General features: G+C 46.0%; 6 protein-coding genes across 6 annotated transcripts; 2 read left to right on the top strand and 4 right to left on the bottom strand.

Moving 5' to 3' along the window:
* Positions 1 to 60: 60 nt before the first annotated feature.
* On the top strand, positions 61 to 495 carry BJ212DRAFT_1485507 (uncharacterized protein; the record flags this gene model as incomplete). Its single annotated transcript, XM_041340993.1, has 2 exons — positions 61 to 364; positions 395 to 495. The coding sequence occupies 2 exons, from the start codon at positions 61 to 63 to the stop codon at positions 493 to 495; spliced, it is 405 nt and encodes a 134-aa protein (XP_041188189.1).
* An 863-nt stretch (positions 496 to 1,358) lies between these two features.
* BJ212DRAFT_1485506 (uncharacterized protein) lies at positions 1,359 to 2,494 on the top strand (the record flags this gene model as incomplete). Its single annotated transcript, XM_041340992.1, has 6 exons — positions 1,359 to 1,676; positions 1,740 to 1,868; positions 1,928 to 2,050; positions 2,114 to 2,242; positions 2,300 to 2,408; positions 2,460 to 2,494. 6 exons carry the CDS (start codon positions 1,359 to 1,361, stop codon positions 2,492 to 2,494), a joined length of 843 nt encoding a protein of 280 aa, XP_041188188.1.
* Positions 2,495 to 2,840: 346 nt separating this feature from the next.
* BJ212DRAFT_1449253 (replication factor RFC1 C terminal domain-containing protein) lies at positions 2,841 to 6,423 on the bottom strand (the record flags this gene model as incomplete). Its single annotated transcript, XM_041338668.1, has 18 exons — positions 2,841 to 2,993; positions 3,042 to 3,147; positions 3,198 to 3,349; positions 3,402 to 3,564; positions 3,615 to 3,734; positions 3,784 to 3,920; positions 3,971 to 4,127; positions 4,180 to 4,317; positions 4,367 to 4,414; positions 4,464 to 4,549; positions 4,602 to 4,727; positions 4,775 to 4,828; positions 4,879 to 5,065; positions 5,120 to 5,236; positions 5,288 to 5,575; positions 5,626 to 5,796; positions 5,848 to 6,290; positions 6,337 to 6,423. The coding sequence occupies 18 exons, from the start codon at positions 6,421 to 6,423 to the stop codon at positions 2,841 to 2,843; spliced, it is 2,733 nt and encodes a 910-aa protein (XP_041188187.1).
* Positions 6,424 to 8,147: 1,724 nt separating this feature from the next.
* On the bottom strand, positions 8,148 to 8,855 carry BJ212DRAFT_1303367 (uncharacterized protein; the record flags this gene model as incomplete). The annotated part of the gene is made up of 2 exons (XM_041333405.1): positions 8,148 to 8,572; positions 8,636 to 8,855. The coding sequence occupies 2 exons, from the start codon at positions 8,853 to 8,855 to the stop codon at positions 8,148 to 8,150; spliced, it is 645 nt and encodes a 214-aa protein (XP_041188186.1).
* Positions 8,856 to 11,030: 2,175 nt separating this feature from the next.
* BJ212DRAFT_1281691 (uncharacterized protein) lies at positions 11,031 to 11,672 on the bottom strand (the record flags this gene model as incomplete). The annotated part of the gene is made up of 2 exons (XM_041331634.1): positions 11,031 to 11,480; positions 11,532 to 11,672. Coding segments are annotated over 2 exons (591 nt in total), but the record flags the coding sequence as incomplete, so codon positions are not given.
* Positions 11,673 to 14,071: 2,399 nt separating this feature from the next.
* Positions 14,072 to 14,641, bottom strand: BJ212DRAFT_1281735 (uncharacterized protein; the record flags this gene model as incomplete). The annotated part of the gene is made up of 3 exons (XM_041331636.1): positions 14,072 to 14,216; positions 14,268 to 14,440; positions 14,498 to 14,641. 3 exons carry the CDS (start codon positions 14,639 to 14,641, stop codon positions 14,072 to 14,074), a joined length of 462 nt encoding a protein of 153 aa, XP_041188184.1.
* Between the last annotated feature and the right edge of the window lie 188 nt (positions 14,642 to 14,829).

The raw sequence follows: 14,829 nt of genomic DNA, 5'->3' as shown, positions 1-14,829 counted from the left end.
TTTATCTCGTTTTTATCCTCAGCGATCTGTACCTCTCTGGAAATTTGCTTCACATATAAAATGGTCGAAAGCATCGCTAATGCAATTCGACCGTCGCTGAACGCCCAACGCTCCGATCCAACTCATGAGCGGCTCTTCCAAATGTACGCATCGACAACTCTTCGCTACTCGGTCTACCGACATATCCTCGTCCTCGAGCAAAGCTTTAGGAACATCACCCCTTTCATCTCAAGCTCTGTTTTGCTAGCCAAACAGCTTGCATGCGATCCACTTCTACCATTGACAGCATCCTCCGAATACAATGATACTTCCTTTGCGGGTGCAGAAGATATCTCCAGCGCGCTTCCTCGCCCACGGGACGCGCGTGCGCTGGAGTGACTTATCCCAGACGCAGGCGTCGTAGCTCAAGTCGAAGCGCTATTCGATGCGAATCCTGGGGCTGGCGGGGAAGTTGCTTGGTGGTGTGGTGCAGATAATGGAGGATATACCGGATGAGGCGCTGAATGACACGATACTTGATCGTTTGGTGGATGCTAGGGAGTGGCAGGCAAGGATGAAAGTGAGGAGGAGGATGGGGACGGGGACGAGTATGTTGTTGTGAGTTGCTTTTTGATGTCCCAAGGTGCTGATGTAGCCGATGCCCATACGGGTTGTGAGGAATCTGTTGAATAAGTTTTTGGGAAGGTGGTAGCTACAGTTGACAATGAACAATCCGATAATGATATTGAAGAACGGGAGTCCGGGACCATGTCGATGTTGACTAGGGGTATGCGTGAGTGTGTGATCCTAGATCATCCTACGCGAGCCAAGTGAACTTTTAGACCCTTCCGTGTCAAATTTAATGCATTGGGTTTCATGGACAGTGATCGAACATCCTAAGTTCGTCTGTTATTGCCACGGTCCATGTTATGGAATTAAACTTTGTTGGATCTTTGGAACGAGTTTCACTGACACGCACGCAACTGCGTTATCCTTGTAATCAAAACAAACTAGCTCTCCATGATGAAGAGTTGATCATTATAAGTCCACAATAAAATAAATCACATGACATCACGTGTCTTCCTCCCTACTACTAGTCACTGGTCGTCTTGACGTACGTTGACTTCAAGTTTCGAGCTGAGAGAATTAGCCGATCTAATATCAGACTTGTCATTGTAGATCTGATGGACCGCTTGGATTGCAGCAGCTGTGTAGGAGGAGATTGGCAGTTGAACTTGTAAGAAGGTCAGTGGTCTATTTTTGAAAATCATATCAGGGGCGTTTCCCCAACAGCACGACTCCAATTCCGAGTCAGGCCACGTTGTCTGCCCTTACTCTCGCTCTTGCACTAGCTCATCTTCTACTATCTACTTTTCAATATGGTCGATGCTTCAAATGACCGTGTTGTTCCCGATGCTCTCCCTCTTACGCCACAGGCAAAAACTCAAAAGAAAAAACGTCGATCAAACAAGCCAAAAACTGCAGACTCGCCTGCCGAAGGCTCCGTCATTGTTACAGATACTGTTTCTGCTGCTCTGGTTCACAGAGCACCAGAAGAGGCGCATGTGAAAGAGGGCACAGTTACTCTAGAACTTGTTGCACCTTCTGAAGATCCGACCTTCGATGATTTAACCACCAAATCCAGTCCGGTCGTAGAACTCCTCCAGAAACGCTTAAAAGCTTTGAACAAGAAGATAGTATGTGATGCCATTGTTGTGTATCCTGGCTTCGGCACTAAGTAGCTGACGTACGTCTTCCAGGCCCGCATAGGGAGTTATGCAACAACGGATCACGAAAAACTGGACGATGACCAAAGGCGAACTCTGAGGACCCTCCCTTCGTTGCAGGCCGTTCAGAAAGAACTAAAAGACGTCAAAAAATTAATCGAGGTTCGAGTAATATCACCATTTAGCCATCGACAAAAATAACAAATCTTTTTGTGTACCAGTCCCACGAAGCTGATCTTGCACGCGAAAGAGCTGAAGCTCCGGCCTTCGATGACTTGGCCACCAAATCTAATCCGGTCGTAGAACTTCTCCAGAAGCGTTTAAAAGCTTTGAACAAGAAGATAGTACGTGACACTATTATTGTGCATTCTGGCTTCGGCACCAAATAGTTGACGTATGTCTTTCAGGCTCGCATAGGGAGTTATGCAACAACAGATCACGAAAAACTGAACAGTGACCAAAGGCGAACTCTGAAGACCCTTCCTGCGTTGCAGGCCGTTCAGAAAGAACTGAAAGACGTCAAAAATTTGATCGAGGTTCGAATAATATCATCTTTCACTTATCGGCAAAAATAATAAATGTTTGTGTGCTAGTCCCACGAAGCTGATTTTGCACGCGATATAGCAGCAGGACGTGGTGAGTGTTCGGGAGTGGTAGGCGATGATGAGGAAGATGAGGTTGAGTTCGAGTATATTGCTGTGAGTTGATTTTTGATGTCTGGCTTGTCTCAAGATGCTGATGTAATCGTTTCAGCCGATGTCCATAGGGATGAGGAACTTGTTGATTAAGTTTTTGGGGAGTTGATGGGGCTACAGTTGACAGTGAACAATCTGATACTGATGCTGAGGAATGGGACCACGACGATGTTGACTAGGGGTATGCACGAGGATTCTACGCAAGCCAGGTGTACTTTTAGGCCCTTCCATGTCAATTTTTATGCATAGGGTTTCACGGACAGTCTAGTGATCGAACATCCTGTTATTGTAACCTCCCCGGGTCTATGCTATGAAGTTAGACTTTGTTGGATCTCTGAACAAGTTTTGGACACACACGCAACTGCGTTATCCTTGCAATCAAAACAAACTAGCTCTCCATGATGAAGAGTTGATCATTATAAGTCTACAATAAAATAAATCACATGAAATCCCGTGTCTTCCTCCCTTTCACCGTAGTCGTCTTACGAGTTTTGGGCTTACGAGCCCGGAACAACTTATCAGCAGCGAGCTCATCCTCATCCTTTACTTTCCCCTTCTCGTCATCAGACGCATCAACGACTTGATCATCCAGCTAGAAGAGAAGTTAGTGTGCGGTAATGATCGTGCTCAGGAGACTCACATCGAAAACATCATCTAGATCGGGCGCGGGACCTGAGAGTTTCTTGGGTGCTTTCCCGAGGTCCGTTGCTTTGTGGAAGGGTATTGGATGATCCGTGCTATTATACCTGGACTGACCATTAGCGACAATCAAACGCGATTGATGGGTGAGCCTTACCTCTTTGTAAACAATGTCTTGGTTGCAGGCTTAATGAGCTTGTTAACAATATCATCTTTCTGCGCGTCCACGCCGAGCTCAACAACAGTGTCCCAATCCTCACGGGAAAGGTAATACTCATCCATCCGTTCAATGACTTCATCGACAGCAGCCTAAGAATGGCGTGAGTAATAGCGAGGAAGAAGATTGAGCAACAAGACTCACAGCACCTACGTCGATCAGTGGCTTGATGACGTGAGGGAATAGTGCAGGGATATACGACTGTCGGATCTCATGCTTGTCCCCAGAGACTTTAAGTCGCATTCGGACCTGAACATCTCCTAGTTGCCGGTTGAGCTTATTCTGTTTGGAATTATGTCCTAGCCACCTGCATGTATCATATGAAGGTTGTGCGTTGTGATCTGTGAAGGAACGTACTGAGGGAATGTCATTGGGTTTTGGCCGCCATATCCGCCACCCGGACCAAACAAGAATGAAGCGGGCCGCACCATCGAACATACCGCATGCAAAGGCATCAACGACCAATGTTGTTCTGGCCTGGAGGATATCATAAAATCCAATGAAAAGAGCTATGCGATCCACTCACCCGTGAATCAGAGCGTCGACAAGATCGGCGTCAGAGATAGAAGATGCGGCTTGATCCATTAACTCGAGTTGTTTCAACATCTTCGGAGGGCCTTCGAGGTTCCGAACCTTGACAGGTTGAGTCTTCAAATAATTTTCCTGTCAACAGGGTAAATACTTTTGGGGCGCGCGGAGATAGCATGTGTTACCTGGATGAAAAGCGGGACAAACGAATGATCATGAAAGTACAATTCCATCTTGTCGCCCAGTGTCTCTCGAACGTTCGGCCCAAACGCGTACGGACTAAGAATTTTGTTTGTCACGTCGAACGGCGTCAAGATGGTGTACTTTTCGTTTATCTTTGTACTGGTGATCATGAATATAATCAATGAATATGAACGACAAAGAGAACACGTACAGGTTCTTCGCCTCGTCAAAGTCCATACTACTACCGGATAGCCGCCATGTAGACAGCATATTCAGAACCTGTCGGATATCCGACTGCGATCCGGCGACGAGCTGATCGACGACGTTGGCGGGGAGTTTCATATTCTCCCTAGTCGACGATATCAGTGTGATGTCGATATAAAGTAAGGACAACCCACTTATATGCGATTGTCATTATGCGTGACCGGACAGCTTGAGCCTCAGGGCTGTTGCCGCAGTGAGTTCCTGTTACACCTGAAATTAAGCTCAACACACCGCTTAAATGGTAGGCTAAATGTGTTCGCGACGAGTGGTTTCAACTTCTGAGCGCCTCTATCATTAGCGATACAGATAATAGGGATCTGAAAAACGAGATAAGATGTTTGGTCGAGTGGACGCATCAAAACAACATGCTTTTGTCTTCTTGATCAAGGCGTTGAGAGCGCCAACGCCACCCCTGTCGCCAGCGGACATGCCATCGACTTCGTCCATGATGAGACACGTCTTGTCCGTGATTCTGACTCCTGCTGCGTTCGTAGCCTGTCGAAATGTCAGAGTCGTCATAACAGACCACTGGACAAACAAACATCATTTCCCCCCATCCATCCATCCAACGACAGATTATTGATGTTCATAGCGCTCTAGAAGTTTGTGAGTACAGCAAAAGGGTAAAGTTCCACTCCCGACTTACCTCGAGTAACTTTTTGTTGCGCGCGTCGCTTGCATTAAGCTCGATAGGCGTAAAGCCTTCGAGCTTAGCGCAAAGATGCGCGCTCGTGGTCTTGCCTATACCAGGTGGGCCAGTTATCATCATAGCGCGGTAGACGTTTGTAGCATGTTTCCCCGGTTTTTTGAAACCGCATTTAAGGCTGTCTGACCTGCGAGGGAACTTATATTTACAAAAAAAAAAGGAAGTTAACCTATAGATGTACCAATCATGGAGCCACTGTCGTAGTTTCTCTACTTGTCCTTTATTGCCGCAGATATCCTTTAATGACTGGGGAGCATATCTTGTAGTCCACAGCTGATTTGAGACGTCAGTTTTGGACCTGTAGTAAAAATTAGCGGATGTGCCGGGTGAAAGAGAAGTGCGCACTGACCTGTTTGATTTATCGGCCTCCTTCGACGCTTGTTTCTCCCTCCGTTCGAGCTCCCTTGCAGCCTGTTTGATCGTAGCCTGTTCTTTTTCTATCTTCTTTTTGGTCTTCTCGTCCAGTACCTCACCACCCGGTTCGCCGGGTCCTTGGCGAGTGGCGATTAGGTGAAGGAATTCGTCCTCGGACAGTGTTTTGAGTTGGTGTTTTTTGATTGCCTTGAGTTTCGCAGGACCGGCGTTGTCACCCAGGACAACAAATGATGTCTTTGAGGAAGGTTGCCCCACGACGCGCCTATGAGATTATAAAATTTGGTAAATACTGTAGACGTAAAGGTAACTTACCCTCCAAATCTCTTTGCCAAGTCGGTTGCTTCGTCTCTGGAGAAACTATTGAGTTCTCCGGTGAAGACAAAAGCTAGGCCTTCAAGACAATTGGGTGATTTCGCCTCAGGGACCTGTTTCGAACCAGGGGCGGACGGTCCAGCTAACCTTGCGGCTTTTGCAGCAGCCCAACTAAGTCACGTAGTTCAAAGACATAAGCACGAACACGGAGAGTCAACGTACTTGAAGGGTTTGGCGGGCGGTTTGGCGTCCTCACAGTTATCTTCACTCTCCTCCGCTTCATCCTCGTAAGAGTCCACCGCAAACTCACCGTCCTTTGATTTCTTCGATTTAACAGGCGCCTTTCCGTTCGTTTTGGCCTTGCTTGCCGAGGTAGTTGCTTTTGAGGTCGACGCTAACGCGACTACCTTCGGTGCGGTAGTTTTTGAAGTCAATGCTGACGCGACTGCCTTCGATGCAGCCACTTTCGATGTCGAAGCCGGGGAAACTACCTTCGGTGCAGATTTCGCAGCGACGGCTACTTTCTTCTTTGGCGACGGCAACGCGACAGAATTGTCCTCCTCATCGCTCGAGATAACGATATTTTTGCGTTTGAGACTCTTTTTCGGTGAGATATCGTCGCTGTCTACCATCATCGTACGGTCGGACTTGGTCGTCGCCTTGTGCTAGGGGTCCGTAGAAGTCATGGTTGGATGGAGGAAGGACACTCACGATGATGTCTCCTCCAGCACCACCGAAGAAAGAGCGAAGGTCTTTCCCTGTCCGTGCAACATTCTTTGAGGACTTGGCGGGTGCCATAGTCGTCCGTGCTATAGCAGTGGCGAACGTGGTGTGGTCGCGTCTACACTCAGACTCTTAGAGTGCGGTGTCACGTCACATTTTGTCACACGGCAAGTGACACGCATGTGTGCACTGTGCGCTTCTTCGAACCTCGTCGTTATACTAGAATTCGAGCTACATTTCAACTGCTCTGCTGTATGTACGACATTGCCAGTACGCCAAACATCGAAGGCAATAATCAGGAGTTCTTCCGCGAGAGTTGCATATGATACAATGTTAGTGTCGGCACATGTCTTACCATCCTTTGATACTTTGATCTATGTTCTCCACCTGGACGCAACAACTGCGCTACTACCATCACTCGCCACGCCGAAGGGTCTGAAATGAAGAACATGATGAATCGTCTCTTTTCTCGTTCTTCTGCTCCCCAGGGCCATACTCCTTGCCCACATAGAATTTCCCTTGCAAACGTCTTTGCGACACGAGGTAAATATGTAAAATTTCCTCATCTTTTGATATCCATGTCGTGATGCTGGTGTTGCACCGCTGATGCCCACAGTGGATTAAGGCATGAGTTGGCGCAGCCACCACGTCCTCCTCGCCAGCAAGCCCACGCTGGCGCCTCAAGTAGCAGCACGCCACCAGCAGGGACATCCAATGTGATCGACGGAGCCACCCCAGCAACCGGAAGTACCAGTGCAGCTACTAGTAACGGACTTCCTTCTCCGTTGGATATTTAATATGTTCCAGACATCGACTGCTTTGCAGTTCTCACAAGGTAGTTCCCGTATTTTTCACGTATTGGGCAAACAAGTTCGTCTGCTTCCAGCTCCTGCTAGGCTTTCTGTCCTTTCGGAACTTTTACGTTGGAGTAGATATCACTACATGTAGTATTCGAGGGCGCATGCAATTCGATGTCGCTCCCTGCCATTGTACTATGATACGCAGCACTCAGATCATGGAGAAAAAAGATTGGCGGCAGGTTTCGAACCTGCACCATCCAGGTGAAACAGATTTCGAATCTGTTAACAACTTGGTCATGAGTCTTACGATGGATGTTCGAAGAAGACCTCTTCATGGGCTCGTGCTCAGCGCTCAAGGTGCGATCATACTTACGAATAATGTTTGCCTTGTCACTCTCCTGTGATTCCATGTGCTATATAAGACAACTGCATAGGTGACACAGAACCGACAGATCAAACTGCGAAACATATGTATAGAAGGCTGTAATAATAGAACTAACAAATCAAGTAGCGAGACTAATTAATGAGCGAGTGAAGGAGGTGCGCGACAAAAAAAATCATGTGCACCTGTTGTGTTTCTTGCTGACCTCACCTCAGACAAGGCACCATGCAGTAAAGTAGTTTGACCAGAGGCTGTCTTGAGTCCGTCCTCCTTGCTTGTGCATCTCGAGGATGGTTGGCTCCGTCCACAGGCATGCAGGAAGGGGGGCGGGAGACACAGGAAGGGAGCAGATGAGAAAGGTGGGCGGGAAGGACGCCATGATCATAAGGTAGACTTGAGGAGGAGCATGAATGCAGTATTCCAATGGTACCTGCATGCTGACGGGCAGCGACGGGCAGGCAGGAGGCGCTGATCAGTATGAGCGCATTGCAAGATGGTTGGCTTTGTCATCGGCGCTGGACGGACTTGCGGATAGGCCCCAAACTCCGACCCCCGAGTCCGCCCCAGAGTGACCAAATCCCTGGCTTTCTTCATGCTATAGTCTGCGTGGAAGACATTCAAAAAGGATATTTTGGCGGAGCATCGTGTAGTTCTCGAGCGTCATCCAGACTCCGTTTCCTCCATTCGAGTGGGTCCTGATGTTGAGTTATATCTGGGTGAAGCGCCGGCAGCTGACGCACAGGTTGAGGGTTGCTAAGTGAACCATCGGCCGCTGGCGCATTCAACTGAGTGGTCATCATTGTAGCACTTGCTGAAGTTTCATAGGGTATTAGATATGTTGGAGAATAGTACGATGAAGGGCGAGCGGGTGCTGAGATTGGGTATTGGAAATTTGGATACGCAACATCCAGCTGAGGTGGAGGTGGAAGGTCCCCCCCTCCCGGCGCCGAAAGGGCAGGCTTATAACCGACTTTCTCCCGAGCTCTCTGATATCGTCTCTTCAAGTAGGAAAACAGCATTATGCATAATAACAAGAAGAACACTGGAATCAAGCAAAAAACAAGTCAACATTTTGGAGGGAAATGTTCGTAAGATGTCAGCTCACCTATCCCAAATCCTATCCCAACTCGCGCTCCAGTACTAAGCACTTTGCGAGACGAGCTTGAGGAACTGGTGCTAGTCGTGTATGCATGACTGGAGCTAGAGCTGGAGATCGTGCCCGTAGTGGCAGTTCTAGAGCTGGAGTGGGTACTAGAGGTGGACCTGGAACTGGATCGAGTGGTAGTCTGGCTAGCTCGTGGAGCAAGTGTAGGTACAAATGTCATCGTTATCGTTCAGCAGAGAGACTTGAGCTTGAGCGCTGAGCCTGAGATTCTGTGCGAGGGAAGAACTGAAGAGACAGCCTGACCTAGTACACCATGCCCGAGTAATGTGTCAAGCCCTATAAGTACAAGTCTTACGATGTGTGGGCCCTTTGTCCTTGTGACTAATGCGTGTGGCGCTTTCGGCATGACGCACATGTTGATGACAAGGGCGGACCTGTCTGTCAGCTGTATAATCCATCTGATGCTTTCCTTCTGGAACTTTGTCAGAACTATCAGATTTAGCTTAGGGTGTTGCTGACAGGCGTCCGTATATACGAGCCCACCCCACATGTCACCATTTGAGAACAGCAGCGACCTCGCCGCTACCTCTTGCACAAAACTTTTCCGTTCATAGATAGTTCGTACACACTCGAATTAGCTTATCAAGGCTGACGTCGACTTCGCTGGGAGAAGTGGCCGAACTAATTGTAGATTTGGGAAAAAGGTCGGACCGCTTGAATTGTATGTGAGATTCCGGCTTCACTGCTTCAGTAGCGTACATCAGTGAATTGATGAGACCTTGGTATTGTAGCCGTGTAAACTGTAGAAGGATGTAATTCTGCTTCTGCTAAATATGATTATCCATACTGTTAAAAATTTCAGTTGTAGATACATAGCCATCAAGGCCTACAAATTCAGAGTAACATAAGTAGTGCGCAACAATGCGATGACATTCCTGCATTACGGCCAACAGGTGGTGGTAGCACACTGGTGGCAATCATTTTGAGCCTTGTCGTTTTATCTTACTTTTGCTATGCATTATGACCTCATCCACGACATTCTCGTGGGAGGTGCCTTTAGCACTTGTCAACAAATGTAGATTAGCGTACGACTCTGTAACAAAGTTGTGACTTACAGCAATGAAGACCAACATAGGACGACAGCGCACTCCCCTCAAACCTCTCAGATGCTCTCGTTTTTTGCCATTTATATTTGGAATTAAAAGATTATTCAAGACCTTTTCGCAGGAGGTGCCTTTGGCACTCATCAAAGAATGCAGAATAGTGTGGGACCTTATAACAAAATCCTGACTTACAGTTGTGAAGACCGACATGGGATGACAGTGGACTCCCCTCACACCTCTCGGATGCTTTTGTCCTTCGTTGTATATGCTTTGAATTAAATGGTTATTCATGGCCTTCCTGTGCGAAGTGTCTTGGACACTTCTCAAAAGATCTATGATAGCTTTACATGCTGTAATGAAAATGTGATATACTGCCATTGCAGCAGGCGAGGCATAGTAGTATACTCCTCTTTACCTTGTTGATCATTCTGATTTTGCTGGAATTATGTTTTGATTTAACATGTTATTCTGTATGAATTTGTGCCATTTGGACTGGTCAGCAAGCAGAGCACATCTCAAATCAGCTCACATTTGTCAATGTGGCAGTGTCTGTATGATTGTAGCGGTGCTCAGCCGTGCCAGTCCCCGACTCTGCATGAAGACACTAAGAAAGGATATGATTCACAGATAATTGTAGTACAGCAATGTGGTGGGCCTGTATTACAAGTCAAAGAAGACACCAAAAAAAACAATCACTTGAATCTACTCAACCATAGTATGACACTCGTTCCCTTCAAGCGCGGAAGACCAATAGATTTTCAACACATCAATGAGATCAAAGACACGAACCTGCAGTGGTAGTCAACACAGAGCTACAGAACCTTTATTCCATACAAATCACTGAAGTATCTCACCAAACGAGGCACGAATAGTTGGTATATTAAATCATTTTGTGGTAGTCACTGTTCAGACAGCCAAGGTACTCTTAAAAAGACATGTAGTCATCTTCCTCGTCGACACCATCCTCGTCAACTTCCATCCCCTCATCATCCAGATCATCGATACTCTCATCATTCTCACAGTCCTCTTCATCTGTGTCTTCGTCTTCTTCGCTATCTTCATTGTCATCTTTGGTTCCACCTGTCTTGCTGTCAACCTCAGGGGGTTTGGCGTTGTTATCATCCTCGGACTCTGGGCTATTTGCGACGTTCAAGTTGGTGCAATTCCTTATCATCTCACACAGGACGGTGGAATGTCCAATCCCACAGTGTGTATAATGCATGAACATATTGTGGTCAATAAATCTGAGTGTTCGCCAGTTCAAGGAGGGACAGCAGGATAGGAGATTTTACTCACATGCCAACATAGTATGCCTCCCAATCATCTAACTTGCCATCTTGACGTGCGAATGACTCTCCATGGTGAAGGGAGGTGGTTCCGCACCCAGAAATGAAAGCTGGAATCAAATGGGCACCTTGGATGACTTGGCCAGGATCTAAAAACCCAAAAGCATCATGGTCAGATTCTTCAACAAAGGCAACCTTCAGCAGTCGAGCGTAGTTCATCCCTGACCGGTGGCCAGTCACGGGTGCGAGCCATCTAACATAAAGAACCTCCATTTGTTGTTTTTTTACCAAACCTTTGACATTCAGCCATACATCCAGGCAATAGATGCCCAGAACACGGGCATACCAGTATGGATGTTGGGGCTTCATTTCCCCAGATAACACCATAACGTTGCAGTGCGTCTGAGGATTTATAGTGTCAAATTCTCGTTGAAGGTCGTAAGTCGTGTAATAGACCTTTGAAGTTGAATGATCATCACTAACAACACTCACAACAAACCAACATACCTGCATTGTTTGGACAGCATATAACCTGTTGTTTGCGATGATCACTGAGTTTTGCTCCTTGTCGGTGAACAAGTGGTCACAATATGTGATATCTAACTTGCGAAGGCAGTATAGTATATGGTTCTTGAGCTTTGGCATGAATGCCTGCACATTGATATAAGCAATATTAACAATGACAGAGACCAGCACCTACTGTTACAGCTGGGTCGTTATCATGGCCTTGAAGGAAATGGAATATGTCCAATGGATTATTACGGCTAAGTGTCGGTATACAGTGGCTCAAAAAACTGTCCGCATGTTTTGACATTTTTCACTATCTATGATATTGTGTGAGAACAAACAAATGGCTCAAGGACATGCTTATAGCACATTGTAGTATGGCTTCAGGGCTTTCATTTGAGCCCTACACCGTGGGAATCGGTGGAGATATGGTGGAGATACAAGGCTTACAAAATCATGACTCATGCAGACAGTTTTTTGAGCACATATTAAAACTATATAAATCATCATTTATGACACCATAACAATCATGCCACCATTAAATAAATTATAAAGTGGTGTCATTATGTCATTTTAAAACCATATCTAACTATACAAACCAAAAATTTCCATATGTCATGGTTATATTCACCATGAAAGCCACCCCCCCTGCTCAAAGGGATAATATCCTCTCTCTTTTCTATTCTGGCCTCTCTGCTTGTCGAATTTCCTCTAGAACTGGAGTATCCAAGTCCACTGTGGCCAAGTTCATCAAAGAAAGTCACACAGACAAGGAAAACTTCTGTGAAGGGTGTCCGTCCAAGCTCACCTCTACTGATAGGAGGGCTATTATTCAACATATCACTATAGGAAAGGCTGATAATGCTGTCCAGGTCACCTATTACATCAATTCCACCATCACATTCCCTGTCTCTTCACACACTGTGAGAAACATTCTCAAGACAGCTCATCTCAGGTCAGTAACAAGGAAGAAAAGGCTTTCCTCTCTATCACACATATGCAGAGAGGACTAGCACCCTTCTTTTTTCACATATATACCTTGCCATCTGACCCAATCCTATTTATTGTGGTCTTATATGATCATATAACATGCTTCCAGTCCATGTAATCCAATTCTGATGGGCTAAGGCAAAGGTTAGTCATCTCTGTTTATGTGTGATAGAGAGGAGAGCCTTTTCTTCCTTGTTACTGACCTGAGATGAGCTGTCTTGAGAATGTTTCTCACAGTGTGTGAAGAGACAGGGAATGTGATGGTGGAATTGATGTAATAGGTGACCTGGACAGCATTATCAGCCTTTCCTGTAGTGATATATTGAATAATAGCCCTCCTATCAGTAGAGGTGAGCTTGGATGGATGCCCTTCACAGAAGTTTTCCTTGTCTGTGTGACTTTCTTTGATGAACTTGGCCACAGTGGACTTGGATACTCCAGTTCTAGAGGAAATTCGACAAGCAGAGAGGCCAGAATAGAAAAGAGAGAGGATATTATCCCTTTGAGCAGGGGGGGTGGCTTTCATGGTGAATATAACCATGACATATGGAAATTTTTGGTTTGTATAGTTAGATATGGTTTTAAAATGACATAATGACACCACTTTATAATTTATTTAATGGTGGCATGATTGTTATGGTGTCATAAATGATGATTTATATAGTTTTAATATGTGCTCAAAAAACTGTCTGCATGAGTCATGATTTTGTAAGCCTTGTATCTCCACCATATCTCCACCGATTCCCACGGTGTAGGGCTCAAATGAAAGCCCTGAAGCCATACTACAATGTGCTATAAGCATGTCCTTGAGCCATTTGTTTGTTCTCACACAATATCATAGATAGTGAAAAATGTCAAAACATGTGGACAGTTTTTTGAGCCACTGTATAGTGGTGGTCCTTGAATACTGCAGGTGGGTCGACCAGCACTTTCTTGCTGGTGGATGAACTAGTAGGAGCTCTCTGAGACACTTGCTGAAGGACATGACGACAATGCTCGTGCTTGGCGAGTTGTGCTTGGGTATCTAGCTTACTAGTCAGTGGATAGAATGCTTTCAGCACTCTATGTGCCAACTCTCCCTGCCCCAATATTAAATTGAGATAAAAATACATAAGTAGCGGAGATTCATGTACAATTTGCGATGTGAACGAGTCTAACATCCCAAAGAGCCAGATTGACTGGATATAATCCCCCATGGCGTGAAATTTATATGTGTTCATATTGAATTTCTTGATCCTTCAGCCACCACTCCCCGCATCTGGATTGTCCGAGGCAGAGCATTGCTGTGCAGCTTTGCATTCATGAGCAGCCATTTCTTTCAGCAACTTCATGGTGGTGAAAGCAGTGCAGGTAAAATTTCGGAACTTGTGTAGTTGACAGGAGAGGCACTTGAAGGTCTCATCCAAAACCAACAAGGTGCTGTCAGAATGCATCCTGAGTTTGGCAAGAGTGTGCCATTGGGTAAACTGGTACAAAAGTGACTGTATAATTTCATTGTGGTCACTTGGGAAAAGCCCTTTGAAGACCAGTAGAGCACACTGAGATAGATATCAATTATGCATAACAGCAATTTGACCTACAAAATGAACCTGCAATATGTCTTCAAAATCTCGCACTGCAAGTCTTTTCATCTCGGAGGTGTTATTAGCAAATTTGCATATGACTCCATTGCCATACGACAGGACACAACGAAATCTAAGATGAGCACCATTAGTTTGAAATCTGTGAAATTGATGTGCAACAAACCTGTTGTTGAGAGTTGCAACCAGGTGGTCACCACTTGGAATCACATGGAGTAGACGGATGAGGTGTATAAACAGAGCCTTCCATGTACCTAGCTCACATTTGTGCATAAAGTCGACAACTAGCATGCGAAAGGTGTCAAAACCTAGGGGTCCGAGTTTTTCTACAAATGAGTTCTAGTCAAAAGTGAGGTAGTACCACTAGTCAAAGGTGTTGATTCCAAAGGCACTCACCACAGTTGGCACCCATGACCCTTCTCCAAGAGTTGTCTGCACCTTTGAGCCATCAATGGTGTTTCCAGACCAATAAATGAATTTGCATGTGCTGGTTACCCTCTTCAGACAGTAAGTCCAAAGGTCAGCTAGGCGATTGCGCATATCTTTAGCCAGGCCTAAGAGATCAAACATGGCTTTTGGCATGAGACAGCGCGGACATGGGCAAGAGCCCATATCCTTGATCATCACAATTAAAACCCTGAAATATGATCATTATCCAATATGGATGTGGAGAAGGAAAAAAAAGCGTACTTTTCTGGGTAATCTGCTGAGTAAGTGAAGATACGTGG

This window comes from Suillus subaureus (assembly GCF_016647635.1).
Source record: "Suillus subaureus strain MN1 chromosome Unknown BJ212scaffold_42, whole genome shotgun sequence".
Classification (NCBI taxonomy): Eukaryota; Fungi; Basidiomycota; class Agaricomycetes; order Boletales; family Suillaceae; genus Suillus; species Suillus subaureus.
This window is presented reverse-complemented; position numbering and strand designations above follow the sequence as displayed.